General features: G+C 52.3%; 2 protein-coding genes across 4 annotated transcripts in view; one reads left to right on the forward strand and one right to left on the reverse strand.

Moving 5' to 3' along the window:
* Sorcs2 (sortilin related VPS10 domain containing receptor 2) overlaps positions 1-23,443 on the reverse strand; it is a 366,206-nt gene that overhangs the window by 171,967 nt on the left and 170,796 nt on the right. The window lies entirely within an intron of this gene.
* On the forward strand, positions 20,735-23,393 carry Psapl1 (prosaposin like 1). Its single transcript, XM_005068849.4, has one exon. The coding sequence runs from the start codon at positions 20,855-20,857 to the stop codon at positions 22,427-22,429; it is 1,575 nt and encodes a 524-aa protein (XP_005068906.2). The 5' UTR covers positions 20,735-20,854; the 3' UTR covers positions 22,430-23,393.

Genomic DNA, 23,443 nt, shown 5'->3' on the forward strand with positions numbered 1-23,443 from the left:
TGAATAGAGGAAAGTAGGGATGATGGGTAGATTGGTTGTGTGGTTAGATAGGAAATGGATATGTTGATGGCGAAGGATAAGTGGATGCTTGGAAGAAGAGATGGATGGATGAATGGAAAGACAGACAGGTAAGTGGATGAATAGGTGCATGGTGCACAAGTGAATGATTAGAAGGATTGACAGTCAATAGTTGGGTTTATGCATGGAGGACATCTGGCTTGATGGGTAGATGGATGAACGAATCAAGTCATGGATAGATGTGTGGGGAATGCATTAAGTGAATGAGTATGTAGATGGATAAATGGGAAATAGGTGAAGAGTGGATACATAGCAGATGGGGGATTAAATGGGTTGATGACATGGATGGTTCACATATAATACAACTTGCTGTAAGAGCCTGGTGTGATGGTTAAATAAGCATGGCCCCCATAGGCTCATACATTCAAATTCTTAGTCACCAAGGAGAAGCATTATTTGAAAAGGTTTTGGAGGTGGGGATTTGTTTGTGCTCATGTTGGAGGAAGTATGTCACCAAGGGTGGTCTTTGAGGTTTCAAGAGCCCATGCCAGGCACAGTGTAGTTTTCCCCTCCTCTCTGCCTGCAAAGTGGGATAGAGTTCTCAAATACTTCTTCAGCACCATGCCTGTCTGAGTGCCCCCACACTCTGCACCATGATGATAATGAATGAACCCTCTAACTGTAGGAAGTCCCTGATTAAATGCACTCTCTTATAAGGGATGCCTTGGTCATGGTGTCTCTTCACAGAAATAGAACAGTAATTAAGACACCTGGGAGGCCCCCTGGGCCTATTTCTTCATTTGATTAGACAAGGCTTAAGAAGAAGAGACGTTTCTTCCTTGACCACCTGCCTGTGGAGATGGAACCTACTGGCTCTGTGACTTCACAACCTTCAGTCCTTTTTCAAATGTCTGAGTATCAAGACCCTCTCTTGTGACAAGCTCCCAGGAGACCACTAGCTGTGCCTGTGATCTTCCCACAGATATGGGGTAGGGGGAAAGGTCCATTGGCAGGCAGCCCTGTGAGAAGAAGCCAAGTGTTCTGCAGGAATGACAAACCTTGTGAAGACTATGATCACCTGGGGTATTTGCAAACAGTCACAGACCCCACTGTAACCTGACATTGTCAGAATCACCAGGTAGACCTAAGCCTCCTAAAAATCAGACCTCTTAGGGATCGAGTATGCAGCCAGGACTGGGGAGAAATGTGCTTGACTCACCAGCCTTGGGGCCGGAAGAGTGCGATGGAACATAGGTGCTTTGGGAGCAGGATGGGCCTGCATTCTGAATGGGACTTGTTTGGTGGGTCTCACACATCACTTCCCCACTCTCATGCACCCTCAGCTCAGCAACAGGATATTCTCTGAGGGCTCTCACAGCAGGGAGCACCGAGAGAACCTCTGCTGTGAGATTTACTCCTGAGCTCTGGGCCTATCATTCAGACCCTGGCTTTGCCTTGCATTATCACCACAATCAGCATCATGACATCACCATTGTCTTCATCACTTTCATCACCAGCATCCCTTTCACCACCATCATCATCATCGCTTAATCACCAGTATAACCAACCATATCACCACATCAACGCATCATGTAACACCCTGTGGTGGTGGTTTGAATAGGTATGTCCTGCATAGACCCATGAGTTTGAATGCTTGGTCCATAGGGAGTGGCACTGTTAGGAGGTGGGGCTTTGGTGGAGTGGACATGGTATTGTTGGAAGAAGTACGTCACTGAGGGGGCGGGCTTTGAGGTCTCATATGCTCAAGCAACAACCAGGGTGGGGGACAGTTCACTTCCTGTGGTCTGTGGATCAAAATGTAGAGCTCTCAACTCCTTTCCCAGCACCATGTCAGCCTGCCTGTTGCCATGCTTCTCACTAGGATGATAATGGATTAAGCCTCTGAAGGTGTGAGCCAGCCTCAATTAAACATTTTCCTTTATAAGAGTTGCTGTAGTCATGGTGTCTCTTCACAGCAATAGAACCCCTAAGACACATCCACTATCAGATTCCATCCTTTTCACTTATAGGTAACACTCAAATATACCCTCACAACTCTTCAAGGAAATGCTCGTTATTTCCCATCTTACCAACTAGTACACTGTAATTCAGAGAAGTAACCTGACTTGTCCCAGGTCACAGAGAGACTCGGTGGAAGATCAAGGATTCCAACAGGGATAGGCCAAATCTCATAGCTAGGCCCATATCATTGCTTTGAATTGCGAAGTTGGGGTACAACCTTCAGGCTCTACCCTTGGCTGTCAGAGAACAGTCTTTAACCCAGCTTTCTGCAATCCAGTCACTGTACAATACTGATGCGAGATGCTGCCCACGGATGGGAGGCAGTGCTGAGGAGGAGGACCTGAGAACATGATGGACACAGATGTTGTTGGGGCAGGCAGTGTGGAAAGTACAGCTGTGTGTTCACACGGCAATGGATCTGTGCTTAAGGGCACAGACCTGGCTCCTGAAGCCAGCGGCTTGGGCCAGTTCTGGGAAAGAGTCACTTGATGCTAGCTAGCTTATTCCAACTGCAGTGCTAGGCAATCTCTGGCCCCACAGAACAGACACTCTCATGGTGGAAGGCACCAGGGGCAGACTCCCAATGCCCTAGCAGCAAGGGACTTAAGATAATGCGGGATGAAGCCTCTACTTTGGCAGTCGATGTCACAAGCTGGTGCTCTGTCCCCAGAGGATAATTTTGGGCCCTGAGCTCAGGTCATGGGGACTCTGGCCCAAGCTGTCATGACATACAGGTGGATGGCCCTAAGGACTCTCCAAAGGGGGTCTGGAGTTGGATAGCATTGACCTTTCTGTTCTACGGACTCATTACTTGAAGATAGGAAGAGCCCTGGTGGCCTTCCTGGGTCATGGCCTGAGGACACAGCTGGGGACTTACCAGCTTCAGCAGCTGAGAACCATGCTTCCATATGACTTACACCCACAAGGTATGCAGAGAGCATGTCAATGTCATTTCAAGTACATGGCTGCTTCAAGGAGCGAGTTGTATTGCCCTCTGTGAGTAGGATTGTGGGTAAACTTTCAGTGTTTGCTATATGTTCTACAGTGAGGATGTGTGTTTATAAAAGAACAAGACACAAACTTGAAAAGTGCCTGTTCATCTGGAGCACAGGGCCCCAGGGATGGCAGCAGCATTAAAATCAGTGGAAATGAGAAAACTCCAGCTCTGAGCTCCCTGAAGATGCTGCCATCCCATCCTTGCAATGGCAGAGGGAAGTCTGTGTGCTGGTGTCTGGGGAGATGTCACAACTTTCCCTGGTACCCTGGGGGAGCCAGAATGCCACCGCCATTACACTGTGAAGAGAAAAGAGATTGGCATCACTCTGCTTCAGTCAAAAGAGAGAAGCGCTGGGTGAGCAGAGACTGAGCTGGGAGGGCAAACGCTGACACCTGGTGATGGGAGGAATCCGGGCGGGAGGAAAGCCCGCATCTGCCTCCAGCCTTGCTCTGACACACAGACATACAAGCCCATGTATCAGGCCTCAGAGACCATAATTGGGGTCACACAGGCCTGACACACAATAAGAATCTAATGACAGTCACTTCCAGGGTAGTGTGCCTTTGTCACTTGGTTCCTGTAGAGAGTGAGTGGCATGGTCAGGACTCTGACCTAGAGCACTGGTCCATCATGTGCCTGGCCCTCAGCTAGAAGTGAGGCTGCAGGTGACGCTGGGCCACTCACGTCCATAGCTGGGCCAGTCAGCTCCAGCTTCTCCGTCCCAGGCTACTGGTCTGTCTGTCTGTCTGTCTGTCTGTCTGTCTGTCTCCTCTCCCACCCCCTCCCCCTCTCAGGTTTTGCTTACCTTTTAACCTTTCACCAACCCTGGAGAACATGGTCAGAGTACAGTTTTGGGTACTCCTCATTTAGTGACACTCCCACAAGTCCTGTTCCTCACGCCACAAAAATCCACACAACCTTTTGCCTTGCTGAACTACCAATCCGCCTGCATGACCCTCCTCTGCCCCAAACCCTCCAATGGCTCCCTTGCGTTAAGACCCAGGTCCCCCTTGCTAGTGAGGCATTCAAGACTCCCCAACCAAATAGTGTTTCTGTTTCCTAAACAGCTCCAGCCCCCTCAGGACATAAGGGTTTGGGTTGGACCTTCTCTGACAGGGTGCATTTCCTCCCAGTGAACATCCCATAGACTGTCACTAAAGTCCACCTATCCCAACCCACAGAGCCTTTCCAACTTTGCCACCTGTGATGGTCTTCCATGGAGATTGGTCAGTTTACAATATTCCAGTGCCACTGTTTGCACCCTTTTTGCTCATCTAGTCTGTAAATTGTACGAATTTATCCAGTTCACTGTGGCATCCCCAATTCACTGTGGTCCAGTGTAGAAGCTTGCATGCATCACTAATGAATGAGATAATACTGGTTCAAAGCACCAAATAAAGACACTAGACACCCAGCTATGGCCCTGTTTGGGCTCCCGGGTCTCTTAGGGGTGGGGATGCCTGTTCCCAGGCTTCCAATGCAGCATGGGGAGGCCGATTTCATGGCAGGCTGGTGAGCATGAGGCCCCCACTGAAAGATTAATCAGGCCATTTGTATGCACGCAGCAACACTCCTGGGCAGTGGATGAGAATGACAGCTTCTCCCCAGGTCTGCCAAACTTTCTTTCTCACCATTTATAAATCCAATAAGCACAAATCACTGCTCTCATCCCCCAAAGTTAAACAACAAATTGCTTTGCCAGTCTCCAATGTATACTTGTTACAGCTAGGACAAGGTGTAAACCCACCCCATTGAGCTCATCCCTGAAACCCTTGAGCCAAGACTTCCCCTACCCCACCCCTGGGATCTCAACACATACATACACACGCACATGCGCATACACACACACACACACACACACACACACACACACACACACCACCTACAGTGTGTGGAAATCTATTCTGTCATCCATGCTCAAAATATGTGATTTGAGCTCTAGCAGCCAAATAACTGGTCTCTTACCCACAGGCAACAGCAGTATACATCCCAAGTTCAAAACACGGTCCCTCACACAAGCCTATTTCCTTTGAAAGACCAGGCTGTGCGGCCCATCCTAATGGCACAGAGGCAGGACTTCAGAGCCCACGATCCTACAATCTTTCATTCAGAAAGGCGCTCAGCCATGATGTCAAGAGTGAGTCTGGAGGTCAGCTTCCTTGGCCAGGTACCTAGCCTCTGTCTCTCAGTCCAGGGTCAGTTATTATCAGTGACTCAGTTTCCCTGAATGTTCACTAGGTCACTGTCCCACTGCTATCCTACAAGAATCTCAAAGGACAACACTCTCAGTCCCACACCCAAGCACTTGAAATCCCCATCTTTAGGTAATGGTGCTTGCGTTCTGCCCATTCTATATAGGAAGAAACTGACGTCCTGGAATGTAGGCCATTTGCTATGAGGGGTTGTCATGAGGAAAATGTGACGGGCCATTAGACTCAGTGAGTGTCCATTACATGTGCTCATCCATTTCACTCAACAGCTGTCCCAGGCAGACACAGGCAACAACAGTGACCTACATCTACTGAGTTCGCATCAGTGTCAGATCTGATACTGAACACAGTCCATGAGGAATAGGTCTGCCCTGGAGTCTCTGAGGTGGTGGTAAGAGCAGGCATGTGGACTGCAGAGACCTACATGGTGCACAGGAAGGAAGGCAGGATGCCAGGGTGTGCTGAGGATGGCCACACTTCTAATTTCCTATATATCAGTTGGTGCCATCCAGCAAGAGCATGAGACAAAGGCTGGCACTCAGCCCCACACCCAGTCACTGAATCCAGACTTTAGTTTACAATAACCTCCTACCCATTCTGCAAAGGAAGCAACAGAGGCCAAAGAATCTAGGCTCTACTCCTGGGTAGGGAGCTGGGATGAATGTAGGCTCCCCATTGGCTGCTCTGGGCTCCCTGCCTGTTCTGTATCGACAGTCTGACTAGATTTGGAATCACCTAGGAGACAGGCTTCTGAGGTGTCTGAAGAGACAAGACCCACCCTGAATGTGGGTGTTCCCCTTCCACGGGCTGACATCCTGACTGCTGACACCAGGTACCCGGCTGTCTCTTACTCCTGCCACCATGCCTTTGGACTGTACCCTCAGACTGCAGTGAAAAGTTAACCCTTTCTTCTTCCTGTTGCTTCTTAGGTGTCTGACCACAGCAAGGACAGAGGTCAGACCATGTCCCCGTCCTCTTGTCTCACAGTTACTGCAGTCCAGAGGGTGCAGAGCACACAGTCAGATTCAAATGCCCTCCAGGGATGGCCCTGGTGTCTTCCTGAGCTTGTGCTCTGCCCTTTCCAAAAGGCTCACTTGTATTCCCCAGAGCCACGTACAACAGACAGGTGAGTTCAGGAGCCCATCCGATTCCAGGCGTGTCTAACTGCCACAAGAGACAGAAAAACCGAGGCAGGCAGAGGCATTCCCGGGGGCTGTCCCGGGGGTGGGGAGAGTGGCCAGACTACATGGGCTGGGGACACGGGGCATGGGGCTTGATGCTGAGGCTACCAAAGTGCTCCTGGGACTCATGGATTGGGTCATGGCACAGACTCAGAGGTGGTGGAGCTAAGCGCCCTGCCTGAGTGAGGGTCAGGGTTGCACCCTTGGAGGATGACCACCAGCCATGGTGACAGAGGACAGGCACCACACCCGGTGTGCTCCATGGCATCCCCAACAAGGTCACTGATAGGACTCTCTGGTAAGCCATAGCATAGAATCCCACCTCCTCTTCCATCTGACCCTTCCCCATTCCTACTGTGGCAGTCCTTGAGTTCCTGGAATATTGGCTGCAGCCATTCAACATTTCCCCTGCTCATCATATGGCATTCACAGTCATCATACAGAGGAGGGTGTTGGTGTCCAGGCTGGCAGTTGGAAGCTGGCTGTGGAGGGGACGGTGGAGGGTCTGGATGAAGGAACTGGTCATGGGAGAGGCATCAGTGGCCTCCTGCTCTCCCCCCAGACTACTCCTTAGCCCTTTGCACATTCTGATAGGAAGCAAGACCCTCTCAAAGGGAGGGCAAACTTGAGGCAGTAATTATTTTATTAAGACCGGGAAATGATGAATAATTCAATTTGGGGAGAGAATGGTGCCACTGATTGAATGTTGCTTCCTTGAGCCTGACATCATCTCTTGCTAATTTCCTTTGACATTTCTGTCAGGGCATCCTGAAGAAGGTTCTGGAATACTTGAGAAGTGCCTTCAGCCTGGGCACTTCTGATGCCTCCAGCCTGGAGGAGTGAGGGGGAAGATCAAAGCCCTGGATGATAATGAGTTGCCTTCGCTAGCCTGCCACATGAAAAATTCACAGCTCAGGCTTAGCGGTGTGTGTTAAACACGCTGTTGTGGGTGTTAGAAGTTCATAGCAGGGTCACAGCAGTGTATGAGGAATTGCAACCGGTTTGTCACTGGTTTGTTGGAAGACCATGGAAAACTGATCCTACATAACAGCCAGGATTAGAAAGGGCAGTGCATTGCTTCCTAGATGTGAACTTCTGAGTCCCAGTGCACTCAAATCACCAAACACCGCTCTGCACATAGAAGGCCAACAAGCCCACAACTCCTCCCACGACACTGGACACCCCTAGAGACCTGGGACTGTGAATGGGCAGAAGTACCTGAGAGCCCTGAATGTGACTCCACACCGTGGGGCACAGCAGGGTCATGACGGTTAATAGAGGCAATGTCATGTGGCACTGGAAGCCTTTCAGAGACTGGGAAGGAGGTGACATCCTCTGGTCTGGGCATCAGATGTATACTCCCAAAGGTACACTGACCACCACTAGGATGGGTCCCAACAAAACAGAGTTCCATTCTTGGGGTGCCCTTGGAGCATGCCCCCGATGCTGGGGCTGTGATATCATCCAGTCCAGCTTCACAGTGACTGAGCTTGGGTCTGACCACTTTTGGGCAAGTGAGGCATGGACTGGGTTGGAAGTAATCTAACTGCAGGTGGCTTTTCCTTGCTGTGCCAGTTGGCTCTGGGTCTCTGTAAGAAATGCGTGGGATGAGCAGCCTATGGAGAGAAAGAGTTTTGTGGGTAACATTTGGAAGTATTAGTCCACAATCCAGGCGTCACTTCTAGACCTTTCAAAGGGGTAGTGAACGCATCATGGTGGGAGCACGTGACACTGAAAGCATTTGCCATTTGTTTCAGGAAAGAGACAGAGAAGGGCCAGGATGCCAGTAACCCTTTCAAAGGTCCCCTTGACCCAAGGCCTTTCACTGGGCGCTGTCACCTCCCATAGAATCGTGGCTGAGAATCAAGTCTATAACATGGCCTGGTAGGAGGCACCAAGATCCTGGATACAATCCCATCCAGTAGTGTCCATAATACTGCTCAGTTACAGAGGCCATGGGTACCAGTGGGCCAGTGCCATGATGGACCCTAATTATAGGACTGCCATGAGTTTGAGGTTATACTAGACTACAGGGTGAGTACTGGGCCATTCAGAGCTATGTAACAAAGATGACTGAATAAATGAATGATAAATTAATAGACCCCAGGTGTTTGCCCAGTTCATGCTCACTCCTGCTGCCCCTGACAGCCTTTCTCAGGAACTTAGCTGGGAGGCATGGAGGATCCTGGTCCAGGTGGGGGTGACGTAGTGGAACCACCAAGAAGGATGCGGATTCCTGGAAACCTGGATGCACAGAAATCAGGGGGCATCACAGGACCAATCTTCTGTGGCCTTCGGGGGCACACAAGGAGGAGGCCCTGGCATGGAGCTAGGCTGTGAAAGTTCAGTATAGACACCTTAGGGTTCATGGACCTCAGGACACACCAGTCATCATGCCCCAGGTACCCAGAATGACCACATCTCTTCCCAAGCCACATGCATGCCCACATGAACACTGGCCACTGCCACCAAGAAGAGGGGACAGGTAAAGGAGGGCACAGGCCTGCCTCCCAGGCAGGGACAGAGACTGAAGCCCTGGCAGCTGGCCCTACTTCATCTTGCAAATAGGTTAACTGTACCGATATTCTGAGCTTCTAAATAGGGAGAAAGAGAGAAGAGAGAGAGGAAGTAAGAAGGGAGGGAGGGAAGGAGGAAGAAATCTTCCTGGCGCTCCAGGAAGGTGACCAGACAGACCAGGACTCAGAGGAGGAAACCCACATGGAGCTCAGATGCCACTGGAGGCTCCTGAGATGCTGTCCCTCATTAGGCCCCATGCACCAGGGCATTCGGCATGGGCTGACCTGACCACAGTAGCAGAGAGCTTGGATGTGGAGCACAGGGTCCCTCAGAAAAGAAGCTATGAAGCTTTTGTGAGCAGGTCCTAAACAGGACCGTGTGAGAGGAACAAGCCTGAGCAGCAGGGGGCAGCCTGAACACTCTAGGCACAGGCCACAGAGGCAGCCGACATGAGTACCTGGGGATAGAGTGAGTAACAATGTAAGGGGTGGGGTGGACATAGCTGGCTCTGTGACGTTCCTCATTCCAAGAATCTACAACACATGCTCAGGACACACACATGTGTATGAACCTGGAAGAGGCAGGGCTCCATTACCGCTCCTTGTGTGTTGAATCGCTTCCTAATTGCAGGATTTTGCTGCACAACTGCACCCTCCCCATCTCCAGCCAGTAGCCTGCAAGAGCTGGCTTCCATTCCCAGCCCATTTCAGAAGACCCCTGAGTCTGTAAGCTCCAACACTGGGACATTGCTTCCAATGTGTGAATGGGCTTTTCTGCTGGAGGGATGTGCCCACAGAAGTGTTGCCTGGGACCCATACAGAGCTGAGTGATTCCCCAAGAAAGGGGAATGAGTTAGCATAAGGCTTATGCTATCTGTAGCTTGCCAAAATGATGGATAAAGAGGAGGATGAACCACAGAGTGTTTGGGTCCCATGAGCTGGAGCCTGGTGACATTAAACCCCAGTAAGGTGCACTGCCCTGCCTGGGACCACCCTTCTGACAGTCCTTATGGAAACTGCTTGTTAATAAGTTCCTGCTGGCCAACCCTGTGCAGAGGTCACACTGTGGCCTCTCTGGGTGCATTTTCCCGGGACCCCAAGCCATGGTTACAGGGGTAGAAACTGGGGTGCTTATCTGACAGGGTTCCAAGGTTTGAAAGCAGATTAGCTGGCTTTGGGACCCCGTCCCTTCTGCCTTGACTCAGGTACCCCAGCCATGAATACTGCTGTGGTTCAAAGTCAGATTCTCAGCTTGTCAGGGGAAACCAGGGTTGGGGTAGAAGCCCCTATCATTTGCTGTGACGGACAGGACTCGGGTTGTGGTAGCAACAACTCTTCTTCCCTCAGGTGGAACAGCCCCACTGTCTCCCAGGGTCCACAAGTTGACAGCTCTGCCCACAATGATGACTGTCATGCCTGTGCTTGGGACTTCTCCTTAGAGGGGCGCCTTCTGCCCCCAAACTCAGCACCTTGTCTTAGAGCTTTCAGGGTACTCTGCAGATGAGGGGTACACGTGGAAAGACTATGTGTGGGTCTAACTCAGGTACGGAGCACAGCTACCCACAGCCAATGAAGGACGCTCCCTCACCTCTGTGCCCAGGGTGTGTCCTCCCCAGCCTGATTCTACCTCCCAGCTAAGCTCTGCATGCCAGGCCAGCACACCTGCACCAGGCCCAGTAGTTCCCTAGTGCCCCTGGAGCAAGTCCTTGCTCTTCTGAGTCCTGCTGGATGAAGGAAGGATAGTGGTATTAGGGCCCTCCCTGAGGATCAGGACTTGTCTCCTTGAGCCTGGACCTGAGGTCATCTGATTACCCTTGATCCCCACCCCCTCCATCAGAACCCTCTCCCAGGCTGCATAAACAATCTTGAGGCATCCTTGGTGACCTCAGTGGATGCCTGTTTCAGGTAGACCCTCCCAGGCCTGTGGCAGCCAGGGAAGGATCTTGAAGAGAATGCTGAAGAGGAGGATGCAGCCACGGCCAGCAGAGAACGGAGATGCTGTCGGTGCCGGGGCCCCTCTCTACCCCGGAGCTCATGGTCCACATCAACTCTCCCCTACACCACCTAAAGGGGAGGGGCCACAGGTAGCCAGCCAAACACCCTCCCTCCCCCTCCCAGCATGCAGGGGAGTTTGGATGCAGAGGCCCAGAGAGGACACCCTGGAAGGGCAGTGGCAGGGCCCTGAATGAATGCTGCATCCATAGCAGAACTCCAAGCATCAAGGCAGCTCCCAAAGCTGAAGCAGACCCCCCTTCACAATCCCCAGCAGCCCCAGGCACAAGGTCCCACCAAGGCTGCGAAGCAGGTGCACGTCCTAGTGTGAGGATGGAACACTGTGGGCAGAGCCGCCGGCAGCCAGGCGAAGGTGGGGCTGAGACTCAGGAAGACCCTACCCCAGGGATACCCGGATCTCTTCAGGGCCCTCTGTATGACAGGTTACCTTGGATCTCTATGGCAGTCTAGGGAAGGAAGAAAGCACACAGTCACCGAGATCAGGGGCACAGTCTCAGAATGCGGAGACAGGACTACTGTGTATGGACTTTGCCACAGCAGACCCAGAAGAAGGTATATGCTCTATGGAAGGAAGGGCGTTGGCTTGGGGACAGCAGGCTGGCAGGAGGCAGGGATCGGTGTAGCCCATGGTAGGCCAGCCTTACTCAACAATTTGGATGCTCAGAGCCCTCTCAGCTGTGCCTTGCCTGCCTTTCTCTGCCTCTGCCCTCCCTCATCCCTCAACAAGCCACCCTCTCTCACTACCTGTAAGGAAAATATAGCCAAGCACTGAAACCCAGGGGGAGGAAGAAAGGAGAGGAGAGGGCAACTGAGGAAGAGAGGGAGGGGCGAGCGAAGGCCAGCAGAGGGCAAAAGGGAAAGACAGGAAGCAAAGAGGCAGGAGGCAGACCTGGGATTGTGCTCCCTGTGTTCCCAGAGCCTGGGATTGTGCTCCCTGTGTTCCCAGCACCTGGGATTGTGCTCCCTGTGTTCCCAAAGCCTGGGATTGTGCTCCCTGTGTTCCCAAAGCCTGGGATTGTGCTCCCAGCACCTGGCAAGCCAGTCTCACCCCTGCCCCACCCCAGGCCAGGGTGGAAGTTTAAACGGTCCATCCGGCCCACCCAGGGCGCTGTGCTTCCCAGGGAATTCAGACTTCAGCACATCAAGGTGTCACCCTGACTAGAGGGCATGTGAGAGACATGAGTAAGGCATGTGTGGAACCGTCAGAGGTCACAACATTCTGGGAGAAAGGCTCCCAATCCCAACTGCCCACCACTGCCCCACCCCGGCTTCTGCCTCCCAGCTGGCTTCTATCACAAGGCCAGGGTGCCCAGCCATGGCTGCTCACTGACCTCTGCCTGACTGAGGTCTTCCACCCTTCAAGCCTAAACCATGCACTCCGCTCCCTCACCCCTCTACACTACAGCCTTGTGTTCCTCCAAGGCTCCCAGCCATCTCTGGCTCCCTGAATGGCCCAACCTCGGGCACACTTCAACTGCTACCAGAGACTGGGATCCCACACTTGGTCCTGGACCCAGCGCCCTGCTGAGGCCTACTTCCCGGGCGGAGGGTCCATGCTCCTGTGGATGTCCACATCATGTTAGTCCCCTGTGCCCACTTCCTGCCCTCGTCTAGTGTGCTTCTCCTGTGGGGAGGGACAGCTCCCTGCAAGCCTGGGCTGGCCCATCCCTCCCTCCCACTGCCCACAGTGTGGCCCCATTCCCCGTCTCCCCCATCCTCCTCCACACCACACCCTGAGCAGGCACTCGCTCTCCCTTGGGTGATGCAATGGCACACCCAGGACAGGTGTGTCTGCCCAAGTTCCTCATCCTGACAGTTTTCTCCATAGCTCAGGCCAAATGCCTAGTGCTGCCTCCAGTGCTTTCTCTCCTGCCCCAAATTTAAAGCACCAACCACCAAATCAAACCGCCAGCAGATTTGGAATTCAAGGTCACCAGTCATGCCCATGCCACCCCTGGGGCCCTACTGCTTCTAACTCCTGCTTGCTGGCTCTCCTAACAGCCACCCTTGCCTGAGGCTGGTCCCCACGAAAGGTCCTCTCAGGTCATTCTCTGCTGGAATTCCTACAGGCCCCCTACTTCCCTCAGAGGTCCAGCCAGAACCCTCAGTGTGTGGTTCTTCTAATCCTGGCTCCTCCTGCTCCTTCCCCCACCCACTGTGTCCCGGACTTCTGCTTCCTTGTCATTCCTGCACCACCTACCTCAGGACCTTTGTACATGCCAGCCTCCTTGCTTAGCACATAATCAGACTCCCTCCTGGATTTCTCCCACGCCTTCTATGGAATCCTCACACAAGTGCTGGCAAGTCCCCAAGGCCATTTCTGACCACACGCACTCTCAGTTCTCCCAATCCCCTTGCAACTTGTAGAATTTCTCTCTGCTCCCACCCCACCCCATTCTGCACTGTCTCACTCACTGTGTCTGCTGCTTAATTTCCACTCCCTCCCTTAAAGCGTAAGTCCTGGGAGCTTGGATCGCCGTTTATCTAGTTAACTCACGTATCTGCAGCACCCAGAATAGTACTGGTGCACAATCGATGCCCAATAAATAACCGCTGAGTGCACACATGAGAAAGGCCCAGCATCATGATCTCTGAGACCTGCTCCTTTCCCTCTTCCAACACGGGAAGAGGGACCCTGCTCCCTGGCCTGGCTCTTCCCTCCACCAGGGATGTGCTGACCTGCTTGAGTGAGAGCTTTCAGTTGCCCGCAGTGCTCAGAGTCAGGGTGGGCCAGGTGGCTTCTCAGATCTGAGATCTGGAACTGCACAGAGGTGGCCTAGGAAACACTAGAGGGGTCTGTAGACATGCTGGGAGGACTAGAGCTCCAAGGAAGACAGCATGGTCACCTAGGAGCTAGCAAACAAAGATAATCCACCAGTATTGGGAACCTGGCCTTGTCCCACTCATACGGAAGTGGGGAGAGGGAGAGGGGGAGGGAGGGACGGAGGGACGGAGGGACCGAGGGACGGAGGGAGGGATAGAGGGAGGTACAGATAGAGAGACAGAGACACAAAGAGAGACAGGGACAGAGACACAGAGAGAGACAGACACTTGCACAGGCGTGTGTGCACACACAGAGGAGAGAGAAAGAGAGACCCCCCCAAAAGGGCTTGGACTCCAGCCACCAAGGGGTCACAAAGTCTCAGAGATAATAGCTACACTGTAACAGTCATGATGGCCTCCTGGACTTGCAGAGTCTGTCTGGCTCACAGGTCACCAGTAGCAGAGGCTTAGTCCTGGGATCTCATCTGAGTCCTGTCTTTGGGGGCTTGTGCAACCTAGGGAGCCACAGTACCAAATGCTCAGGATATTCTGCAAGCAAAGGAGAGGTTCATAAACACACAGGCGTTGTGATCCCAGGGGTTCAGCAACGCATGGGGCTCTGAACAAGCTTTCTACACACTGCCTCGCCCCTAGGCTTCCTGGAACCAGGAATAATCTAAGCCATAGTACAAGACTAGGGTCAAGGACGCCAGAGTCCAGAACACTCTGGATGTAGGTTGATATATGCCTCTGGAGTCCCCAAGTATGCTGAAGTGTAACCCCTGACAGCTAACCTCGGATCTTCGCCGAAGAACATAGCTGAGTTATTCTCCACTGGGGCTCTAATCATGATGGGTGTTTACAAGAAAGAGAAAACAAGCATAGGAATAAAGAAGAAAGCCAGCTGTTGACGGGTGCAAAGATGAGTGCCTGGCTATAGGTTCAGCCAACATCTGCAGAAGCCCCTGAGAGTCTGGAGGGACAGCTCTGACTCTGGCCTTGGAACTGGGAGGATGGATGAATTGTTCTTCTGTTAACCAGACCATACTTGGCCTCAGGTTGCAGGAACCAGTCAGGCAGGCGCAGGAACTCCTGTACCTTCCAGCAGTCCCTGAGGGAGACAGGGGTGCAAGGATCTGACTGGTAGACTCCAGCCTCCGCTCTGATTGGAAAGCCAGCAGGGGAGGGGAGTGGTATGAAGAATCCAATACTTCACATCGGACCTCTTAGAAGATGCAGCAAGACTCCAGAAGTAAAGAGGCCTGTCCTCCACTGTCCTCATGAGTAACCTAGCCAGACCCCACCGGGCCTCCTAGCTTGCTCCTCACCCTCTATCCCTCAGGAGTCATGGGACCTATGTGGGGGAGGACAAGGACCCTATATGCTGAGCATCTTTGAGTTGGTAGGTAGTTAGTGGGGCTCTGTGGATACACAGGTCCAGCTCTGCTGGGTTGGGCAGCAATGAGGCCTCAACTGACCTGCTTGCTAGAGACCTTCACAGGCCAGAATCCCTCTGCGCTCTGCCTTTTGCTCACCCAACGCCACCCCAGGCCACTTGTCCTCCCCCACCTCACCTCACCCCACTCCACAGGCCTGTTCATGGATGGGCACTCCCAGAGGAATCAGATCATGGTCTTAGCCATGATTCCTCCTGGAGACACCCACCACCAGAGACATGCTAAGGACTCTCACCTGCCCTTGACTCCTCTGAGTCAGAGAAACAGCTTAATGGTTAGCCAGCCCACCTGTCCCCTCCTTGCTGCTTCATAGGAACAGCACACCCCCATCCCTACCAAACGGCCTATGTCCTTACTGTGCCATTGATGTGGCCCTCCTGAAGGCTTTCTCTAGGGAACCCCATTCTACCATTGACACCACATGGCTTCCTGCTATGCCCCCACTGTCACCCTGCTTAGTAGGAAGATAGGTCCTTCTGTGTTTGCTCAGCAATGCTCTGTGTCCAGGGGCATTGTCCGTTCTCCTCCCACGTGAGCTCCAGCTCCCAGGTGTCTGGGGAATACACATGAAATGAGTTACTGGTGAATCCCACCTTCTGGTCCATACGTGACTAGACAGGGAAGGTGAGTCCTGGGAAGGGGACAGGAAGACCCAGGAAGGACAGAAGTGAGGAGAGAGGGAGAGCAGAGTGTCTTGGTGGGTGACTGGGGTGGAGGAGTGGAGGGCAATATGGTCAGGGACCCACATTCCAGAAGAAGACGGGCTGTGGCATCATCACCCCAGAGCAGGAGTGGGAACAGCAAGTGAGCAGGCGGGGCAGCTCCTTTCCCTCCTTGCTGTCCTCATGGAGTCCGATGGCGATGACACCACGAAGGTGAGGGGCGGGTCAGACACGGGGAGCAGAGTGTGAGAGTTGGGGAATCTTGCCACATATGAAGTCACGCCCGGCTTAGCATCCTAGGATGCTCTTTACTCATCAAGTGACAAGAAAGCTCCCACCACTCCACAGCAGCCCTCCCACAAGGGCGAGGCCACCGAGCCTCCTCTGCTTCCCCTGGCCCAGGTTTCAGGTCAGGGATTCATCACAATGTGGCCCCCAGCTACCTGCCTACATGCCGCTGCCACCAGACCAGACCAGTCTTTACTTGGGAATACAAAACAAATGCTGTTTTAATAGCTTTGGGAGCAAGTAGTATTTCTAAAAACCTCAACAACCACAACGGACTGTTAAACTGCAAGGTGGGGTGGGGGTGGGGGTTAAGTGAGCATTTGTTCATCGTCTCTGAAGGGCTGAAATCAGAACCCCAAAGAGGGACAGGCACCAGTGGTGCTGGGTGGCGGCAGCAGGTGCAGCCATTTCAGAACACCTCAGGAGAGTTGACACTCAACAGAGAGGAGCCTTGGCACACAACCTACAGAAACTTGCGTGGCCTACATCATCCCGCCAAGTATGCTCAGAGTGCCAGGGGACCAGAAACCCCATACCAAAAGTCAGACATGTCAGCCTAGGGTGGATACTCAGATTCCTGTAGGAATGCATTGTTGGCGTGACCTTGCAAGGGAACCAACTGCAGACAGTTGTGAAAGCACAGCCAGACCTTATGCAGTAGGAAGAGCGTGGTGGTTAAGTGTGAATACAAGAGCACAGCCGTGGAAATGACTCCATGGCAGGAAACAATGAGGAAAGCTGAACAACTGGGAAGAGGCGTAAGCAAGGGCTGCGAATCCTGACTGAGGCATGATTTAAAGGAACACGTGTGTTGGTAGACACTTACTGACCTGCCCACTTAAGATGTATGCACTTTGCTGTTTGTAAATTCTGCTTCAGCAGAATGAACTCCAGTCGACAGTTATAGAATTCTAGTTAGCAGATTTTGCTTTTCACAATGGAAGGGGCTAGTGCTTCTGAAACTAACTTTCAAAATGCATTGAGAGTGCATAGATACACAAAGAATAATAAGAGCTAGGCTTCTCACTGTTCGGCAAGGGAGGTCCAAACATTTAAAAGAGGGCAGCTGGATTGTGCTCTGCTGCACAGAAGTGTTCATATGAGCAAAGGGGCTCACAAAAATGGGTCATGTGGATGGGTGGATGGATGGGTGGATGGATGGATGGATGGATGGATGGATGGATGGATGGATGGATGGATGGGAGGGTAGGTGGGTGGACACTTGAGTGATTGAATGGGTGGATGGGTTGATACATGAATAGATGGGTGGATGGATGGATGGATGGGTGGGTGGGTGGGTGGGTGGATGGATAAATATGTCACATGCACTATGTGCACACAGGTGAACAGTATTTTATGAACATGTGTCTATGGTTCCATAAGCACACATCCTTGCTTTCCTCCGCCTTCATCCTCTTTTCCTCACTAATAAGTGGAGTATCGTTTTGTGTCAATGAGAGACTGGAAATGCGAGTGGCACATCAGGCTCAACTGACTTCAGATATGGTTTCTAAATACTTTCCTTGGAGGGAAAGCTGAATTCGTGCTGACTGAGGAAAGAACAAACTGAATCTGGGGTGGCGCCATGGCTGGACATGAGGGGCTCAAGGAGTGATGAGGACAACTGGAAGAGAGAAGACTGAAGCTATTTGTGCATCAAGAGCAGCCAGTGATGCAAGTGGATTAAGACTCACAAATGATAGCTCAAAATCACAGTAAGTCAGATTTAAGAACAGTAAAAATAAAATCAAAAGCTGTGAGTCTTTCTTTTAAGGAAAAAGAAAGATAAGGAAAGCAGAAGGGGATGGATGAAGAGAGAGGAGAAAGCTTTTCTTGTACAGAGACACACCAGTTTCAAGTGCCTCTGGGTCTAATGCCCTGAGAGGACCCAGGGCTATGCAGAAGGGTGCCACTATAGGACCCGGCTTGGAGAATCATGAAGCATCACCAATGAAGGGCCTGGGCAATAATACCAATACCGTCTATGACCCAGATTGACAGAAGATAAAGCCAGGCTACTAAGACTCCAGACAGACGTGAGCAAAGCAACGTGTGCAGTGAGTGTATCATGTGACTGGGTAAAGCTAGACCTGGGAGATAAGCTCTGGCACCTGGAAAGTTAGGACTTGAGTGTTGGGTGGATAACACTGGATCAACACCGCAGCTCTCGGTTTCGATAAATGTATTGTGGTTATGGGAGAGAATGTCCTCATTCTTAGCAATGACACACGGAAGAAATGGGCAAAGGGACACAATGCCTTCGCCCACAGCCTCCCACAGCATTGTGACACACTACATGTAAATATTTATGCATATGGACAGACAGATATATGAATGGTAGACGGATGATAGACAGGATGGATGCATGGATGGATGGATGAAAAGATGGACAGGTAGATTAAAAAGACATACAGAAAATTGGATGGACAGATGGATAGACAAATGGACAGATGTATGGATAACTGGATAGACAGACACACAGTTGAATTGATGGATGGATGGATGGAAAATGGGTAGGTAGCTGGATGAATATATGAGTAGACTACTAGATGGACAGGCAGGTAGAAAGTTGGATGGTGGATGTATGGACAGGTGGATAGATAATGGACAAATGAGTGGACAGACATAATTGGATGGATGAATGAATGGATGGACAGCAGCTGTATGTATGTATGTATGTATGTATGATATGTATGTATGTATGTATGTATGTATAGTATGTGTGGGTGGATGGATGGAAAATGGGTGTGTGGGTGGACAACAGATGGATAGATAGATAACTGGGCAGACAAATGGATAGATGGGCAGATAGCTAAATGAATAGACAGGTAGATAGATGGATGGGTTGGTAGATGGATGCTTGGATGGATAAGAAGAAAATAGATGTAGAGAGAATAAATGTTATCAGCATGCCTGGGAAGGTCAGACATTCTCTGAACTGCCTCCTAGAAACAGTATCAAAAAATTACAACAGAGTCTCTAAGCCTGGAGTATTTGCTGAGTGGCCCACACTTGTTCTTACCTGGTGAGGTGATTTGAACTAGTATCCTTGGCAGTTTCTGGACAGTGCTGCCCACCAGAGGGCCTGTAGTACTGAGGCTTTCAGCCATCCCTCACTCACGAGCCTGAGAGGGGTCAGTGCTCTGGGGAGAATCCACAGATGGGCTGGAGACTGACACTACCAGTTAGGGCCTAGCGGTTCCATGTTCCATCCATCTCTTGCTGTTGGCACCTTCTCCTGGTGGTTCCTGAGTTGGGTCCTGAGGAATTAACTGATCAACACTGGCACAGAGCCTGCCTATGTTCTACGAACCTTCCTAACAGTCTCTGCGCATGAAAAGGGCCATAGGAACCATGATACACAGATGCAAATGGAGAGCACTAAGCCAGTATGCAGTCTGAACCCCTGATTGCAGGGTCTGGATAGACTCCGGGGAGTTGGTGTCAAAACTGAGTCAAATGGCAGGTCACACATTTGGCAAACAGAGTTGATTGTAGGGTTGAAAAAATACCTGAGCCCAAAACCAAAGCAAGTGGGTGTTCCATAAACAGCAACCAGGTAAGGTGCTGGAGGGTGAGTCAGCTGGGCCAGCCCAGTCAGATCTAGATAAGGGCACTTTGTCTGCAGCCCCACCTCTGCATACAGCTCACCCAGCTGGCTCCAGTGGCCCTGCAGCTAAGAGAACCCAGCCTCACCACTTCACCAAGCCTGTTGTTCCCTCCCCTGGCCCAAAGGAAGCAGCGTCTTTGGCAGTCATTTCAAGGGCTCAGCAAACCTCATTCCATATTCTTTCTGCAGCCCTGCCTCATAGAAGGAGGGCAACAGGAGGCACCATCTGCATTCTTTGCAAAGCTGTTGCAAAGGCAGCTGGGATGCTCGCCCCACATAACTGGGAAGTAGATTCCTCTGAGCACCCAAAGCCCCAGCATCTAAGCCCCAGATACCCATGTGTGGGACTCACAGTACTAAGGCGTGTGGGGCTTCCATAGAGCCCTCAGGGTCCCTGATCTGCCCACTCCTGTGGGAATGACGAGTTGCATGTCAATCATAACAGGTGAGTCTGGCTCCAGAATCCTCCATAGAATCAACAGGATGGGGCTCTGTCCACCTGTGTGTTTGCCCGGCGCCAATGCTCTTGCCTAATGCCTATTTCGGAAATTACGGAAGATAACAAATGACCTAACAGTGAAACAAAACCCTTCTGTATATGTGAGCCTCAGCAAACATCATGCGCTCATGCACATCTGCTAGGTACCAGCCCACGCTCAGCCTCCCTTAGAAGTCTCCAGAATGAAAGACTGTGCATGCCAGCAGCCTTCACATAGGCACTGTGGGGTCAACAGTCCACTCAGCCCCTGCGCAGTGGGCCCTGGGAAGAAAATCTGGGGTAGGCACATGGCCATGAGGCCCAGTCAGAAATAAGCCCCTCTAGGAATTCACTCTTGAATTCCAGTCTTGTTTCTGTTCCACAGAACAGAAACTCCATTTCCAAAGAAGCTAGACTGAAAATAGCGATTATCCAGGGGAGGAGAGGTTCGTGTTCCCTGAAGATAGAAGGCCAAGAGGCAGAAACCAGAGAGGATGGAGCCTGCGCCCAGGCAGGTGGGGTGCTGACTCAGGCTGGGGAGGAGCAGGAGGCGGGCCTCTTGCTGAGCAGGACAGGCAGGAGAGCTAGTTTTATAGGGACAGCCAAGCAGAGGTAGCAGCCAGTGGAACCGTGGGCATTATGCTGCGTGTTCTGATTCTCTTCTCTGGTGTCCTGGGGGCCGCCAAGGCCAGCCCCATCTCGGGCCCCCAGGAGTGTGCCAGGGGCTCTGAGGTATGGTGTCAGGACCTGCAGGCAGCTGTGAGGTGTCAGGCCGTGAGGCACTGCCAGAGTGCTGTGTGGAGCAAGCCCATAGTCCAGTCCCTGTCCTGCCGTGTGTGCCAGGATGTGGCAGCAGCTGCTGGTAATGGGATGAACCCAGATGCTACAGAGGCTGACATTTTGGCATCGATAATGAAGACCTGTGAGTGGCTTCCGAGCCCGGAATCTTCAGCTAAGTGCAAGTGGATGGTGGACAACCACAGGCCAGCTGTCCTGGACATGCTCAGTGGAACCCCTGGCACTGGCCTGGCTCCGATATGCACTGCGCTCACCCTCTGTGAGCCACTACAGAGGTACCTAGCCACTGCCACCTCAGAGAGACCACTGACTCAGGAGGATGCAACTGAGATGACATCGCCCTTCTTGTCCAACGGGGCCCTCAGCTTCCACCCATCACAGATGCCTGGGGGTGCCGTATGCCAAGATTGTATCAAGCTGATCTCCCGGCTCCAGGGTGCTCTAGAGTCTAACTTGACCTTTGCAGAGGTAACTGTCCAGGATCAGTGTGAATCCCTGGGGTCTGGCCTGGCTGACCTCTGCAAGAACTACATCCGCCAGCAATTTGTCCCTGCTAAGCAGACGCTGCAGATTCTCCCCCCACAGGAGGTCTGTAGGAATGGGGGCTTCTGTGAGGAGTGGAGAGAGCCTGCCCACCGGCTGGCTCAAGTGGCCGCTGTGAATGGAGTCCCCTCTCTGGAGCTGGAGCTGCCGAGGAAGAATGAGATGCAGATGCAGCTGGGCCTGACCTGCGATGTGTGCTTGAACGTGATCCAGGAGGTGGACAAATGGCTCATGACCAACAGCACAGAAGCCCTCATCACCCACGCCCTAGAGCGAGTCTGTTCCATAATGCCCGAATCTCTAGTGCAGCAGTGCGTCACCCTGGTGGAGACCTACAGCCCCAGCCTGGTCCAGCTTGTGAGCAGGGTCACCCCAGAGAAAGTGTGTGAGACCATCAGGCTGTGTAACAGCAGAAGGCAGGCCAGGTCCATCTCCAGGGCTGAGGCAACCACGCCGTCCCTGCTGGTGGATGAAGAGAACTATGGAAGCTTCTGCCAGGGGTGCAAAAGGATACTGGGTGTGTCTTCCCAGAATCTGGACCGCAAGAGCACCAAGCGGGACATCCTGAACGCCTTCAAAGGTGGCTGCCGAGTCCTGCCGCTGCCCTACGTGCTGCAGTGCCACCGTTTCGTGGCGGAGTATGAACCTGTGCTCATAGAGAGCCTCAGGTTCATGATGGACCCCAACGACCTGTGCAAGAAGATGGGGGCCTGCCACAGCCCCAAAGTCCCACTTCTAGGCACCGATCAGTGTGTCATGGGCCCCAGCTTTTGGTGCAAGAGCCCAGAGGCCGCTGAGATGTGTGATGCCCTGGAGCACTGCCAACGCCTTGTGTGGAAAAAGCCAGCTTCCGAAGTCAAAGATCAGCCATGACTGTAGCCACCAGAACCCAAAGCCTGCCAAGGCTGGTCCCACTTGCAGGCTTCTGCCTCCCAAGGAGACCCTATGAGGTGGGTGCTATTCCACCACCATGTCACAGATGAAAATCCGAGGCTCTGGGGAGGGAGTTGGGACTGAGCGGAGCTGACATTGGAAGCCATGCTTTCCCAATGCTGGACCACTTCACCTTTCTGTCTCTGCCCTCAGCACGGTCACCCCTGCCTTAAGCAGGAAGTCCTCACGCCTTCCCCAGTAAGCTGCCCTCTCCTGCCCTGCTGTGATGCTGATGGCCTGGAGAAAGCTGTCAGTGGCCTCCCATGCAGGGGGAACACCCAGCTGTGAGCCAAAGCAGTGGCAGAGGGATGGGTAGAGGGGACTGCCACTGGTCAGGCCAGTGACTTATCAATAGCTTGGGGTGGGGGTTGGGTGTTCTCAGGCTGGTTCCCAATGGTGCAGTTGGGACATGGGTGCCTCTGGACTTCTCTGAGGGAGGGCCCTGGGTTATTGGCCACCACTCATGATGGGCATTTGGACTTCATGGCACTCCTGTCTGTGTCTTGTCCCATCAAGTGGAATCTGTCCTCTCCTTTGGACTCCAGCCACCCTGGTGCTAAGTAGTCTGGGGTATGCTGAAAATCAGGAGAACATCCCCGATAGGTGAGCTTCGGGGAAGGCCTGAGGGGTATGGAATGGCTGTGACATGGGCCACAGCAAGAGCTCCACCCTAGGGAGCAGGCCCTTTATCTGCAGAGCCTCAGTTTTTCTATCTGTAGGCTGGGAGGATCATGCCTGCCTCACAGGGATGTTGAGACAATTCTAGATGTCCTCAAGCTCCTTCCCTTGGAGACCAGAACCCTTTGACCTACCAGGATCATCAAAACCTCTATCTTGGGAATCGATAGGGCCTCTGGGGAGTCTGACCAAGCAAGCATTATATAAACCAAAAGCTTTCTCCAAATGGTGTTTGCTGTCCTTATTCTAATGGAAGAACATGGTCTCATCCTCCGG

Source organism: Mesocricetus auratus, unplaced genomic scaffold, assembly GCF_017639785.1.
Source record: "Mesocricetus auratus isolate SY011 unplaced genomic scaffold, BCM_Maur_2.0 Super-Scaffold_100006, whole genome shotgun sequence".
NCBI lineage: Eukaryota > Metazoa > Chordata > Mammalia > Rodentia > Cricetidae > Mesocricetus > Mesocricetus auratus.